Source organism: Lemur catta, chromosome 15 (assembly GCF_020740605.2).
Source record: "Lemur catta isolate mLemCat1 chromosome 15, mLemCat1.pri, whole genome shotgun sequence".
Classification (NCBI taxonomy): domain Eukaryota; kingdom Metazoa; phylum Chordata; class Mammalia; order Primates; family Lemuridae; genus Lemur; species Lemur catta.
In genome coordinates, this window is record NC_059142.1 from 41,737,392 (window position 1) to 41,750,255 (window position 12,864).

General features: G+C 47.5%; 1 protein-coding gene across 1 annotated transcript; it reads right to left on the reverse strand.

Moving 5' to 3' along the window:
• Positions 1–4,564: 4,564 nt before the first annotated feature.
• On the reverse strand, positions 4,565–11,140 carry LOC123621195 (pleckstrin homology domain-containing family M member 1-like). Its single transcript, XM_045527030.1, is given in 3 exon segments — positions 4,565–5,930; positions 8,499–8,769; positions 11,135–11,140. Coding segments are annotated over 3 exon segments (1,269 nt in total). The 3' UTR covers positions 4,565–4,938.
• Positions 11,141–12,864: the final 1,724 nt, after the last annotated feature.

The following is a 12,864-nucleotide window of genomic DNA, read 5'->3' on the forward strand; positions in this document are numbered from 1 at the left end:
GTTTGAACTTTCTTTTTGGCTTTAGGAAAGTGTCAAACATTTGATGGTGGCCGGGGGTGGGGGCCAAATGGGTCATGACTTTGACTATTCTTTGACCCTGATACTGTTAACATTTTTAGGAATTTCTTATGCTGGGAACAGTTACTGAAAAACTCAACTTAAAAAAATATATATTATTTTTTACCTTACTTTCCACTTCTTTCTTAAATGTGATTTTTTTCATTTTACAAAGAAAGTCCTTCTGCTTGTAGAAAAGTTAAACAATATACAGTGGATTAAAGAAAAAAGAAAAAAATTCCTAGAAAGCCCATCCTACTGCCAAAGAAGAATTTTCCATCTCTCTCTTCTTTATATATAATATATGCATACACGCACACACACACACACACAAACACACAGAAACACTGGGACATAGTCTAACATGGTAATAGTAAGTATCTCCATAAGATGGTGCTCAAAGATTATTTTTAGTTTTAGTCTTTATCCTGACAATTGTGAAATAACAGCTCACAATTCATGTAGGTGAGTTCATGCCCTATAAGGTTCATATACAACTTTGTGTGTGGGTATTTTGTTACATTTAGGGTGATTATAAAATATTGCCCCTTTGGGGCTTCTAGTTATTACATTGTTTCTTTGGAAAATGTTATAAAAGAGATGAGGGAGACATTGTGATATATACCCCATTTTTACCAGACAAAATTTTATGGAAATCTTTCTAGGTCAGTATATACATGTGTCTCTATGTGTGTGTGTGTGTGTGTGTGTGTGTGTGTGTGTATCTCGTCCTTTTAGATGGCTTTGAAGTATTTACTTATTTGAGTGTTCTATACTTTATAACTAATGCTAAAATTTAATTGTTTTATTTGATTGTAAAAGTAATACATGCTTGCTGTAAAACATTTAAGACAGTACAGAAATGTACAAAGTATACTTTAAGTTCCAGACCCCCCCCCCTTTTTTTTTTTTTTTTTAGAGACAGTGTCTTGCTCTGTTGCCCAGGCTGGAGTGCAGTGGCACAATTATAGCTCTGCAGCCTTGAACTCCTGGGCTCAAGCAATCCTCTCACCTCAGCCTCCCAAGTAGATGGAACTACAGGCATGGAAAATGTTGAACATTTGATGGTGGTGGTGGGGCCACCATGCTCAGCTAATTTTTCTTATGTTTTTGTAGAGATAGGATCTTGCTGTATTGTCCAGGCTGGTCTCTAACTCCTGGCCTCAACCAATCCTCCCCGCTCAGCCTTCCGAGGTGCTGGGATTACATATGTGAACTACCTTGCCTGGCCTGTTTTTTACTTTTGATACAAACAAAAGTAAACAATATATAGTTGGGTTTCTAAATTTAAAAAAAATTATACAAAAACAGAGTCATAGTACAGTGTACTTTGATCCTGCAAATTTTTTTAACCAACACTGTATCATGATACATATATCATGGTATATGGTTTGTTTTTTTTAAGTGACTGTTTAATATTACAGTAGTATTGCCCAGTCTTCCATTGATTAACATTTAGGCTTTTCCCTTGATTTTCATTTTTTGTTTGTTTGTTTACTTGTCTTATTAACTCTTTTGGGGTTTTGTTGTTGTTGTTCAGCTGGGGGGTCTTGCTATGTTGACCAGGCCAGTTCGAACTTCTGGGCTCAAGTGATCCTCCCACCTCAGTCTCCTAAATTGCTGGTATTACAGGCATGAGCCACCACACCCAGCCTTATTAACTCTTAATGATAAAGTCATAATACCACCCCTACCAACCCCTGGCAACTACTGATCTTTTTACTGTCTCCCAGTTTTGCCTTTTCCAGAATGTCACGTGGTTGGAACCATACCATGTGTGGCCTTTTCAGATGGGCTTCTTTGCTTTAGTAATATGCACTTAAGACTCCTCCTCAGATTTTCATGGTTTTATAGCTCTTCTCTTTTTAGTGCTGAATAATATTCCATTGTCTGGTTGTTCCACAGTTTTGTGAAGCAGGTTCACTGGCACTGGGTACCAACTTGTCTAAGTCTAGTGAAATGGGACATCCACACACAAAACAAGTTATATGAAACAGATTTATTACTTACACATAGGCAGCCAGGGACAACAGAAGCCTTGAATTCATGATGAGCCAGTCTCCCAAGGCTAAGGGAAGCTGCCTGGGGCCGATGGAGTCTTGTCTGTGCATGTCCTGCTTGCACTGAAGCTGAGGGACCCCAGAAAGCGATCTGCCCTAGGTTTTATATCCTGGGTGCCATAGGATTTGCTGGGCTAAAGTGTTGAAGGACATCCTGTTTCTAAGAGGGACTGGAACAGAGCCTAGGCTGTTCTGTCCAGTCCCTCCTGGTCTCAGGATGTTGCATTCCCAGTACATTCTGCAGTTATTCCTGAGAACTACAAACAAGAAATGGGGAGCACTGGGTTAGCCCAAGGCTACCTGGAGAACTGTCCTGCAAGTCTGTTTATCTATTCACCTATTGAAGGACATCTTGGTTGCTTCCAAGTTTTGGCAATTGTAAATAACAATTGCTATAAATATTCATATGCAGGTTATTGTGTAGACATAATTTTTCAACTCATTTGGGTAAATATCAAGGAGCTTGATTGCTGGATTGTATGGTAAAAGTATGTTTAGTGTTGAAAGAAACTGCCAAATGCGTCTTCCAAAGTGACTGTATTCCCATGACATGTTGCATTCCCATCAGCAATGAATGAAAATTTCTGTTGTTCCACATCCTCACCAGCATTTGGTGTTGTCAGTGTTGCATATTTTGGCCATTCTAATAGGTGTGTAGTGGTATCTCATTGTTGCTTTAATGTGCATTTCCCTGATGACACAGGATGTGGATTATCTTTCTGTGTTCTTACTTTCTATCTGTGCATCTTCTTTGGTGAGGTGTCAAAGTCTTTGGCCCATTTTTTAATTGGGTTGTTTGTTTTCTTATTGTTGAGTGTTAAGAGCTCTTTGTATATTTTGGATGACAGTCCTTTATCAGGTATGTCTTTCTGCAAATATTTTCCACCAGTCTGTGGCTTGCCTTTTCTTGATGTTGTCTTTCTCCACCTGCACACTCATTAGCAGAGTTTCTCAAACTGCTATTTTCTACCCATTAGTGAGTTGTAAAGTCAATTAGTGAGATGTAAATAGCATTTTTAAAAAAGGGTGTGGGAAGAGGCAGCAATGGAATGTGGGCAGGGGGACATCACACAGCCCTGAATGATACAAGAGTGGGAGGCCCTCTGGGGTCCTGCCTACGAGCACAGGCTCTGGGGCTCAACCACCAAGGTCCTGATTTTTTCCTCTGCCACTGACTAGCTGTGTGAACCCAAGACAAGGTACTTACCAGCTGTGTGCCTCAGTTTCCTCATCTGTAAAGAGAGACAATAGCAGCGCCTATCTCTACAGGCTTGTTGTGAGGATTAAATGAGATAATCCAAATAAGCATCTGACCCAGTGCCCAGCACGGAAGTATCAGATTTGATGAGAATGGTGCAGCAGGTGTGCTGACTTGGAGTATTATTATACTAAATAGGAAAAAACCAAGTTGCAGAACAACATACAGTTGACCCTTGAACAACATGGGTTTGAAATGTGCGGGTCCACCTATATGTGGATTTTCTTTCACCTCTGCCACCCGTGAGAAAGCAAGACCAACTCCTCTTCCTCCTCCTCCTCAGTCTGCTCAATGTGAGGATGACAAGGATGAAGACTGTTACAATGAGCCGCTTCCATTTAATGCATAGTAGATATATATTCTCTTTTTTAGGATTTCCTTAGTAACATTTTCTTTCCTCCTGCTTACTCCATTGTAAGAATACAGTGCTGGGTATCCCAAAAGTCTCCATAGAAAGGAAAGTTTTATGAAATTTTGTAATGAATATTTTGTAAATAAAGGTACATTTAGCTACAATTTCCCATTTTCCCTATGAATGGTGACTGTTGGGACACCCCATATGTAACATATAAAATATGTGTTAATCGACTGTTTATGCTATTGGTAAGGCTTCAGGCCAACAGTAGGCTGTTAGTAAAGTTTTTGGGAAGTCAAAAGTTATACGTGGGCTGGGCGCAGTGGCTCACATTTGTAATCCCACCACTTTGGGAGGCCGAGGTAGGAGGACTGCTTGAGCCCAGGAGTTTGAGACCAACCTGAGTAACATAGTGAGACACCATCTCTACAAAAAGTTAAAAAGTTAGCTGAGTGTGGTGGCACGTGACTATAGTCCCAGCTACTCGGGAGGTTGAGGCAGGGGGATCGCTTGAGCCCAGGTGTCGCTTAGCATCTTCTCAATAACCTGGGTGACAGAGTAAAACTCTTAAAAAAAAAATTTATATGTGGATTTTTGACTGCACAGGGTGGGGGTGGCCAACACCCCAACCCCTGAATTATTCAAGGGTCAATGATACATACAGAGGTTCTGTCCAATACAGTGGCCATGAGCCATATGGAATCCTTTAAATTTAAATAAATGTAAATGGAAAATTCAGTTCCTTAGTCATGCTGGCCACATTTTAAGCCCCCAGTAGCCACATAGCTACGGCACTGGACAGCGCAGACCTAGAACATTTTCATCGCAGAAAGTTCTGTTGGACAGCACTGAATAGCATGAGCTCCTTTTTATAATTTAAAAAATTGTGTCCACTTGCAAAAAGTTTGCAGAAATATTTGGAAGGATATCATGCCCCTGCTCTGAAAGAATGTGACAGCACAGTAAGAAGAAGATGAAGGGGGTGGGACTCCCAGAGCAGCAGCAGGTGGCACAGCTGCCACCCCAGGTCCCACCCCCCAGCAGGAGGGGGCGGGAGGGGAAGGAGAGCAGGGCGCCCTGCCTATGAGCAGGAGAGCCAGCCCCAGTGTGTGCTGGGGTGGAGTAGAGGCCACAGGTCAAGCCTCATCTGCTGCCCCATCCCAGGGGAGGGACGGGGTACTTGCAGGGAGGCAGGAAGTGTGGAGAGCCTAAATCAGGACCCCGCAGGAGGCAGAGCGAGGCTGGCTGGCAGGGTATGGGTGGCCGGAGAGCAAGTCAGCACCTGCACAGAAGCAGCCCTGGGAGTCGAGGCCTTTCTCCGTGGGGATGGCCACCAGGTACTGCAGTAGGAAGCCGTTCTCCCGCGTGGCGAACTTCAGCACCTCCTGACAGTTTTCATCCAGACTCCCGCTGAGTGTCACTGCCTCCTCAGCTGTCTCCAGGTAGGACGCCAGGACCTTGCGGACCAGGTCCCTCCACAGGGCCGCCTCCTCAGCATTCCCAGCCTGCAGCTTCAGGACGGCCTTGGCCGTGATGATTTTAAAGAAGGACGGGCCCCCGAGGCTCGGGTCTGGCAGGATTTCTCGGATGGTCTCAATGCCATGGCTGTCGCTCAGCATCTTCTCGTGCTTCACATGGAAGCATTTCAAAGACTCCAAGGACAAGGAAAAAATATAGGGCACCCAGGTCTTGTCCATGTACAGGTACAGAAGGGACTCCTTAATAGCGTCTGGCTCTGGAACTTGGGCAGATGACCAGTCAAACTGCGTGCCCTGGAGGGTCGCAGGCTCCGAGGGCAGGTCCAGGTGAGAGGGGCGGTCACCCTGGGGCCCCTCAGGGGGCCCCTCAAGCTGGTCCGGGTACTCGATGTTCACCCACTCATCCTCCGGCTGAGGCCGGGCCTTCTGCAGGGCCTCCCGCACGCGGTCCAGCCAGTCCTCGGCTTCATCCTGGGACGAGGCTCGCAAGGCCAGCTTCTTGCCAGAGAACACCAGCTCGAAGCGCCCGTCACTGTGGGCCGGCCCCACAGCCTCGCAGCGCAGCAGGGAGCAGTTCTCTACACAGGTGCGCTCCTCATCGCTCAGGTAGAGGCGGAATTCCAGTGGGGAGAGCTCGCAGAAGAGTTCCTTCCAGATGCCCATTGCCTCCCGCCGCTCCACTGTGCCCAGTTTCATGAGGCCCCGGAACGGGTTGGACAGCCCTAGAGGCAGAAAGAGGCATGTTAGAGTGTGGGCCTGTCCCCTTACTGCCCAAGGCAACCTCTGGTGCCTGATGTCCTGTGGTGGGCGTAGACACAGCAACTGCCCCTAGAATGGCCAGACGTGGCCACTGTCAAACGGGGCTTCTGAAAGCTGGACGGGGATATTTTTTGAGCGCTTCCGCCCCACCCTCCCCTTCAGCAGTTGACCTTGCTCCTTGTATTTCACTGAGCAAATAAAAGCACTGAAAAGATTACCTCCATGTCCTGATCACCACACTCACCCCCTTCCCTCCTGTCACTTCTGTGTGAGGCTAACTCTCCCGCCACCTACTCGAGGACAAGGACATCTGACCAGCAGTTCTTCCTCTCTCCTGGGTCATTCCCATCAGCACACAAACAAGCGGTTGTTTCTCCCAACTTTAGAAACCCTCTTGTCTCCACTCACATCTCTAATTACCACCTGTTTCTCAAGCCCCTTTACAGAAAAACTGCTTGAGGAGGTATGGAAACTCCCTCTCTCTCCTTTCCCTTCTCCCATCCTCTTTGAACCCGCTCAGATTAGGCATTTGTCTCCTCATTCCACCAAAACTGCCCCTGGGACAGTCAGCAATGCCCTCCCCGTTGCCAAACCCCAAGGCCCCTCCCCAGCCCTCATCTCCCCTCCGTCCCCCTGTCCTCCCAGGGCTGGTACTCAGAGCTCAGTCCCGGGGCCTCCTCTCTTCTCTGCCGACACCCCCTTCCTAGCTGATCTCACCTGCTTGCAGGGCTTTATGCCAATAACTCCTCATTGCTACCCCTAGCCTAGACTTCGCTCTTGAACTTGAGATTCATGTCTACACCTGCTCCTTGTGCATCTAGTGGGCACCTCAAAGTCGACACATCCAAAATGCATCCCCAAGTCTCCCACTGCAAACCTGCATCTTCCCTAATGTTCCTCATTTATAAAATGGCAAAATTCATCCCTGCAGTTGCTTGGGCTAAAATCCTTGGAGTTGCCCTAAATTCTCTTTCCTTCACAGCGATGTCAGCAAGTGCTGGTGGCTCTACCTTCAACACACATGCAGAGCCCCACTTCTCACCAGGTCCACCCCTACCTCCCGGGTGACAGTGACCTGATTAAAAGGTTAGTCAGAGCATGTCCCTCTGCCCAAAGCTCTGCAGTGGCTGCCATGTCCCTCAAAGCAGAAGCCCACAGGCCCCTCCACCGTCTCCTCCACACGTGCCACTCTGGTCTCCATTGTTCCCTGGACATGTCAAGCGTGTTCCCAGCGTGAGGTCTTTGCATTTGTTCTCCCTGCTTGAAACGCACAGATCGCCTGGTGCCTTCCTCCACCCCAATCTCCTCAAATGTCACTTTATTTGTGGGGGCTTCCCTGACCACCCTAAATGTCAACGGTGCACTCTCCACCTTGGCACTCCCTCAGTTATTGTTTTCCAAAGCATTTATTACCACCTGACCATACTCTACCTTACTTGTTAATTTTCTTATTTCCTGTCTCCCCCTAAATCCCATGAAGAGAGGGACATTGTTTTGCTTCCTGCTGTGTCCCCAGCGCCTAGAATAATGCCTGGCACATCACAGATGCTCAATAAATACTTGCTGAATGAATTAATGAGTGAGTGAGGCCTGTGTATCCATACACTGCTCAATGCTCCCTGCTCCCCAGGGGTCTGTCACCAACTAGGGGTTCCAAAGGACATGCAATTCTCTTCCCTCCAGCCTGGACCAGCCTTGGGGGTTTCACACTGTTGTACAGGGTTTCCTGCCCCTCAGGGAACCCAAAGGCCTGGCATAAAGCGCACCTTCTCTGGCACGGTCAGAGGCCGCTGCCAGCACAAGGGCTGAAGGACACACGTAGCAGGAGCCCGCCTGGAGACCAGGCTCCACAACACCACCCGGCCCAGGGCCCCGCACCGGGCACAATTCTCTGCTGGGTCACTGCAAATGGAAAATGAGGAGAGACTAGGGCACACGTTTTTGGTTTGTTTTGATGAGGAAGCCCTGTATGAGTGTTACAGAAAAATTAGGTTCTAGTTATTTAACGCTTTCTGGAATTTCACAGGGTACGGAGATCAAGCTGGCCTCACTGTAAACAGCACGTGGAGGACATTAAACAAACAGCAGATCTGATAAACCCCACTGGAGTTATTAAATAAACCATCTAAGATAAAAGTCTTTGGAAGGATCAGTGAAAACACCTAGGGCTTCAAGGGACCGGGTTTGCTCTGAGCTACAGATAGAATCAAGAGTTCTCTATAATCACAAGTTTTATAGAGTAATTTCAAGGAAAATATTTTCTGTTTCCACAGATGAAACAGTATTTTTGTACTCTGTAGGCAGCTTTGAGCATCATTTTATTAAGATTTTATAAGAAAATACAGTACTTTTCCTGAAATGCCTTCCTGAATTACTGAGCACGAATGCTTCTCATTAATACATTCTGGGATGAGGTTTTTCTTGTGAGAACACACCACCCACTTGGTCATGGAAAACAGGACTTTAGAGCTGCTTTCCAAAAGGCACAGTCCCTGCAGATGGGGCCCACCTGGAACCCGAGAGTCACCTACCCATCTGCCTCCGGTGCACCACCCAGAAGTTCCTATGCTCCTGCGCTGGGGCTGCCTTGCTTTTCCTGCTTCCTGGGGAAGGCACACACGCTTTGTCTAATGCCCCCAGGGAGCAGCTTTTTCTTGGTTCTTGAGAAAAATGCCTGTGGAGACCAGGCCTTGCCTCTGGAGGCCCTCTGGAAGAAGCTACGGGGCAATCCGAAGCTCTTTCTGGGGGTTGCTCCCGGGGAGGCCGGTAGAAGTCATCTTCTGAGATCTAGCTCTTGCTTTTCTGTTGAGAAAGAAGTAAAGACAAAGGTTGATTTTCATTTTAAAGTTTTTAAAAAACCATTTTATTTATTTATTTGTTTGTGACAGGGTCTCGCTCTATCACCCAGGGTAGAGTGTGGTGGTGTCATCATAGCTCACTGCAACCTCCACTTCCTGGGCTCAAGCGATCTTCCTGCCTCAGCCACCTGAATAGCTGGGACTAAGGCACATGCCATAATGCCCAGCTAATTTTTTTCATTTTTTGTAGAGACAGGGTCTCACTATGTTGCCCAGGCTGGTCTTGAACTCCTGGCCTCAAGCAAGCACCCTGCCTCTGCATCCCAAACTGCTGGGATTATAGGTGTGAGCCACCTCACCAGCCAAAATCTTTAGGTATGACTCAGATACCTAAAATTAACCCATTTAATGTGTACAATTCCATAGTTTTGGTATATTCACAACCATCGTTTAAAACATTTTCATCACTCCAAAAAGCAAACCCATACCCATCTGCAGCCGCTCTCATTTCCCCCTGACCACCCCAGCTCTAGGCAACCACTAATCTACTTTCTGTCTTCATAGATTGGCCTGTTCTGGCCACTTCATATAAATGGAATCATGTAACATGTAATCTTTTGTGACTAGCTTCTTTCCCTTAACATGATGTTTTCAAGGTTCATCCATGTTGTAAGCATGTATGAGTGTTCATTCCTTTTTATTGCCAAATAACATTCCACTGTATTATGGCCCACATGTAGTTTATCCACTTATAAGTTGATGGACATCTGGCTTGTTTCTATTTTTTGGCTATTGTTAATGTAAGTAATGCTGTTATGAGCATTCATATACAAGTTTTTATGTGGACTTCTGTCTTTGTTCCTTAGGAATATCCTAGGAATAGAACTGTTGAATCATATGTAACTCTATGTTTAACTTCCTGAGGAACTGCCGAACTGTTTTCCAAAGTGGCTGTACCATTTTACATTCCTACCAGCAATGCATGAGGTTACAATTTCTCCACAAACTCTCCAACATGTGCTATTATCTGTCTTCTGGATTACAGCCATCCTGATGGGTAGAAGTACTATCTCATTGTGCTTCTGATTTGCATTTCCCTAATGTCTAATATTAGACATTGGGGGGGGGCATCTTCTCATATACTTATGGGTCCTCTCTACATCTTCTCTGGAGAAAAATCTATTCAATTTCTTTGCCTCTTTTCTTTTTTTTCCTTTCATTTTCTTTTTTTCCTTCCCTCCCTCCTTTCCTTCCTAGAAAGATCTATTCAATTCCTTTGCCTGTTTTCTTTCTTTCTTTTTTCTTTCTCTCTCTCTCTTTTTTTTTTTTTTAGACAGGGTCTTGCTCTGTCACCTAGGCTAGAGTGCAGTGGCATCATCAAAGCTCACTGCAACCTCAAACTCCTGGGCTCAAGTAATCCTTCTGCCTTGACCCCACAAAGTACTGGGATTAGAGGTAGGAGCCACCATGCCTGGCCTCTTTGCCCAATTTAAAATTGGGTTGTCTTTTTGTTGTTGAGGTGTTATGGGTTGAATTGTGTCCCTCCAAAAGACATGTTGAAGTCCTAACCCCTAGTACCTCAGAATGTGACATTATTTGGAAATTGAGTCTTTGCACATTTAACTTAAGAAAAGGTCATATTGGAGTAGGGTGGGCCCTTCACCCAGTATTGCTGACATCCTTATAAGAAGAGGAGAACAGACATACACAGAGAGGAGAACACCAAGCAAAGACAGAGACATGGAGGGACAACAACATATGATAATGGAGGGAGGGACTGGAGTGATGTGTCTACAAGCCAAGGAATGCCAAGGATTGCCAGCAATACCAGAAGCTAAGAAAAAGGCACAGAACCGATTCTTCCTTAGAATCTCCAGAAGAAACCAACCCTGCTGACATCTGGATTTTGAGCTTCTAGCCTCCAGAACTATCAGAGAATAAATTTCTGTTGTTTTAAGCCATCCAGTTTATGGTACTTTGTTATGGCTGCCCTAGGAAACTAACACAAGTTGTAAGGGTTCTTTATATATATTCTGAATACTAGACCCTTATCAGATACATGATTTGCAAATAATTTCTCCCATTCTGTGAATTGTTTTCACTTTCTTGATGGTACCCTCTGAAGCACAAAAGTTTCTAATTTTGATGAAGTCCAACCTATTTTTTCTTTTGTCTATGATTCTAGTGTTATATCTAAGAAACCATCACTTAAGCCCAATGGTGCAAAGATTTACTCCTATGTTTTTTGCTAAGAGCTTTAAGTTTTAGCTCTCACATTTTGGTCTCTGATCCATTTTGAGTCAATATCTGTGTCAGGTGTAAGGAAGGGATGTGACTTCATCCTTCTGCATGGGGACATCCAGCAGTACCGGCATGCAGGGTTTCCGGCCCTGCTTCAGGGTTTGAGATGAGGGAGGCCTGGCGAGCAGGACTTGGGCCTCGCCAGCCACCTCTGCTCCCCACTTCTGTGCCAGCCCCTGTGTCCCAGGCAGCCAGGCCTGCCCCCTCCTTCTGCTGCTCTCACTGAGTCTGAGGTTGCTCACTGGCAGGGGGAAGTGGGGGTGTCTGGGGTCAGTGGGCTGTGGGAATGGATTCTGGTTCCTTTTTTCCACTATTTCAAGCCCTCCCTGCCTTCCTGTGCCTAAACATGGAAAAGCGGAGGCAAGGAAGCAGGCTGGGCCACCCTACATGGCTGTCTATACAGAGGAAATGAGTCACACGAGGCGGGGCCAGCCCAGCTGTTTTGTTAAGTGCCATCAACCTCACTCTGACATTGCTATTTCCAACTCCTAAATCAAGGCTGTGTTCCTTGCTGTGTAGACAGGGAAGAGGAGCCTGGCTCGGGCTGCCCCGCAAGGGTTGGTTTGGATGGCTTAATCCAAACCAATTATCCAGAAGAAAGGGGTAAACTCAACAGGGCACCCACTTTGGAGATGGGTCTTAAATGAAAGGGGGCAGAGGCAGGATGTCTGGGATGAGCAGATCTTGGGGAGCTGGGCAGGGCGTGTGGGAGACTGGGATAAGAAAGCTGAGCCAGAAAAGGGGAAACCAGAACGGTGGGTCTAGGGGAGGTCTGCGTGGAGCATCAGCATTGCCAGGGGGGTGCGGGGGTGAGGATGAGGTGTGCTACAGCGAGCCTAAGGGACGTGGCCGAGATGGGGGTTGGAACGGGGATAAGTGGGGGTCACGAGTGAAGCTGAAAGACCAGTGGTGAGGGGATGGGGTGACAGCGGCGGTCGGGTCACGGGTGGGAGAAGACGCAGGGGACGGACCAGCGGTGGAAGTGCGGGCCGAACTCCGGGGTCCGAGTGGGGCCCGGCGCGGGCTGGGAAGGGTTGAGGGCTCCGAAGCCGGACAGTATCAGGCAACCAAGGGTTTGGGATCCGGTAGAGAGCTGGAGGCCCACCGCCCCTCCGCTACCCTCCTCGCCCCCCAACCCCTAACTCACCAAACGGAGCGGGAGCGGGCGGGGGGCCCTAGCGGCCCTAGTGCGGCGTTAAGACCATTGACAACAGAAAGCAGCGCTCGCGGCGCCTAACGCCATCACGTTGCTTGGCGCTCCGGCCCCGCCCCCGTCCCACAGAGCCAATCACGGGGCCAGGACGGCCGCGGGGCGGGGCCGGCCCCTCCCGGCAGCCGGCGGTTGAGGTGACTCCCAGCCTGTGCGTGGCCTGGTGGCTCCGGACCCGTGGTGCCAGGAGGAACGCGTCCGTCCTACCCGCCTCCTGCAGGTTTGCGTCAGACCAGATCCAGGCTTCTGGGTTCCCGACCTCACTCGGCCTCTGCATCATCTGCGCGACATTTGGGCTGTCACCTCACATCCCTCAGCGGAAGGTGTGGGCTTGTGAGTGGGACCGATGACGCCTGCCTTATCCGTGCCCCATCCCCCCGAGGGCATCCGCGCAGCCAGGCTGGCAGAGCCCGGGCCCAAATTGGAGCCTCAGCCTGGCGCTTTCAGAAAAAACATACCTTGTTTTGACCACACCTTACCCAAGGGAGCACCTTGAGGACCCCTTGGACACTCCCCTGCATGTAACTTAATATAGAAATTAAGGAAGCAGTTAAAAAATACAATATTTTATATATGTAAAAATAAGAA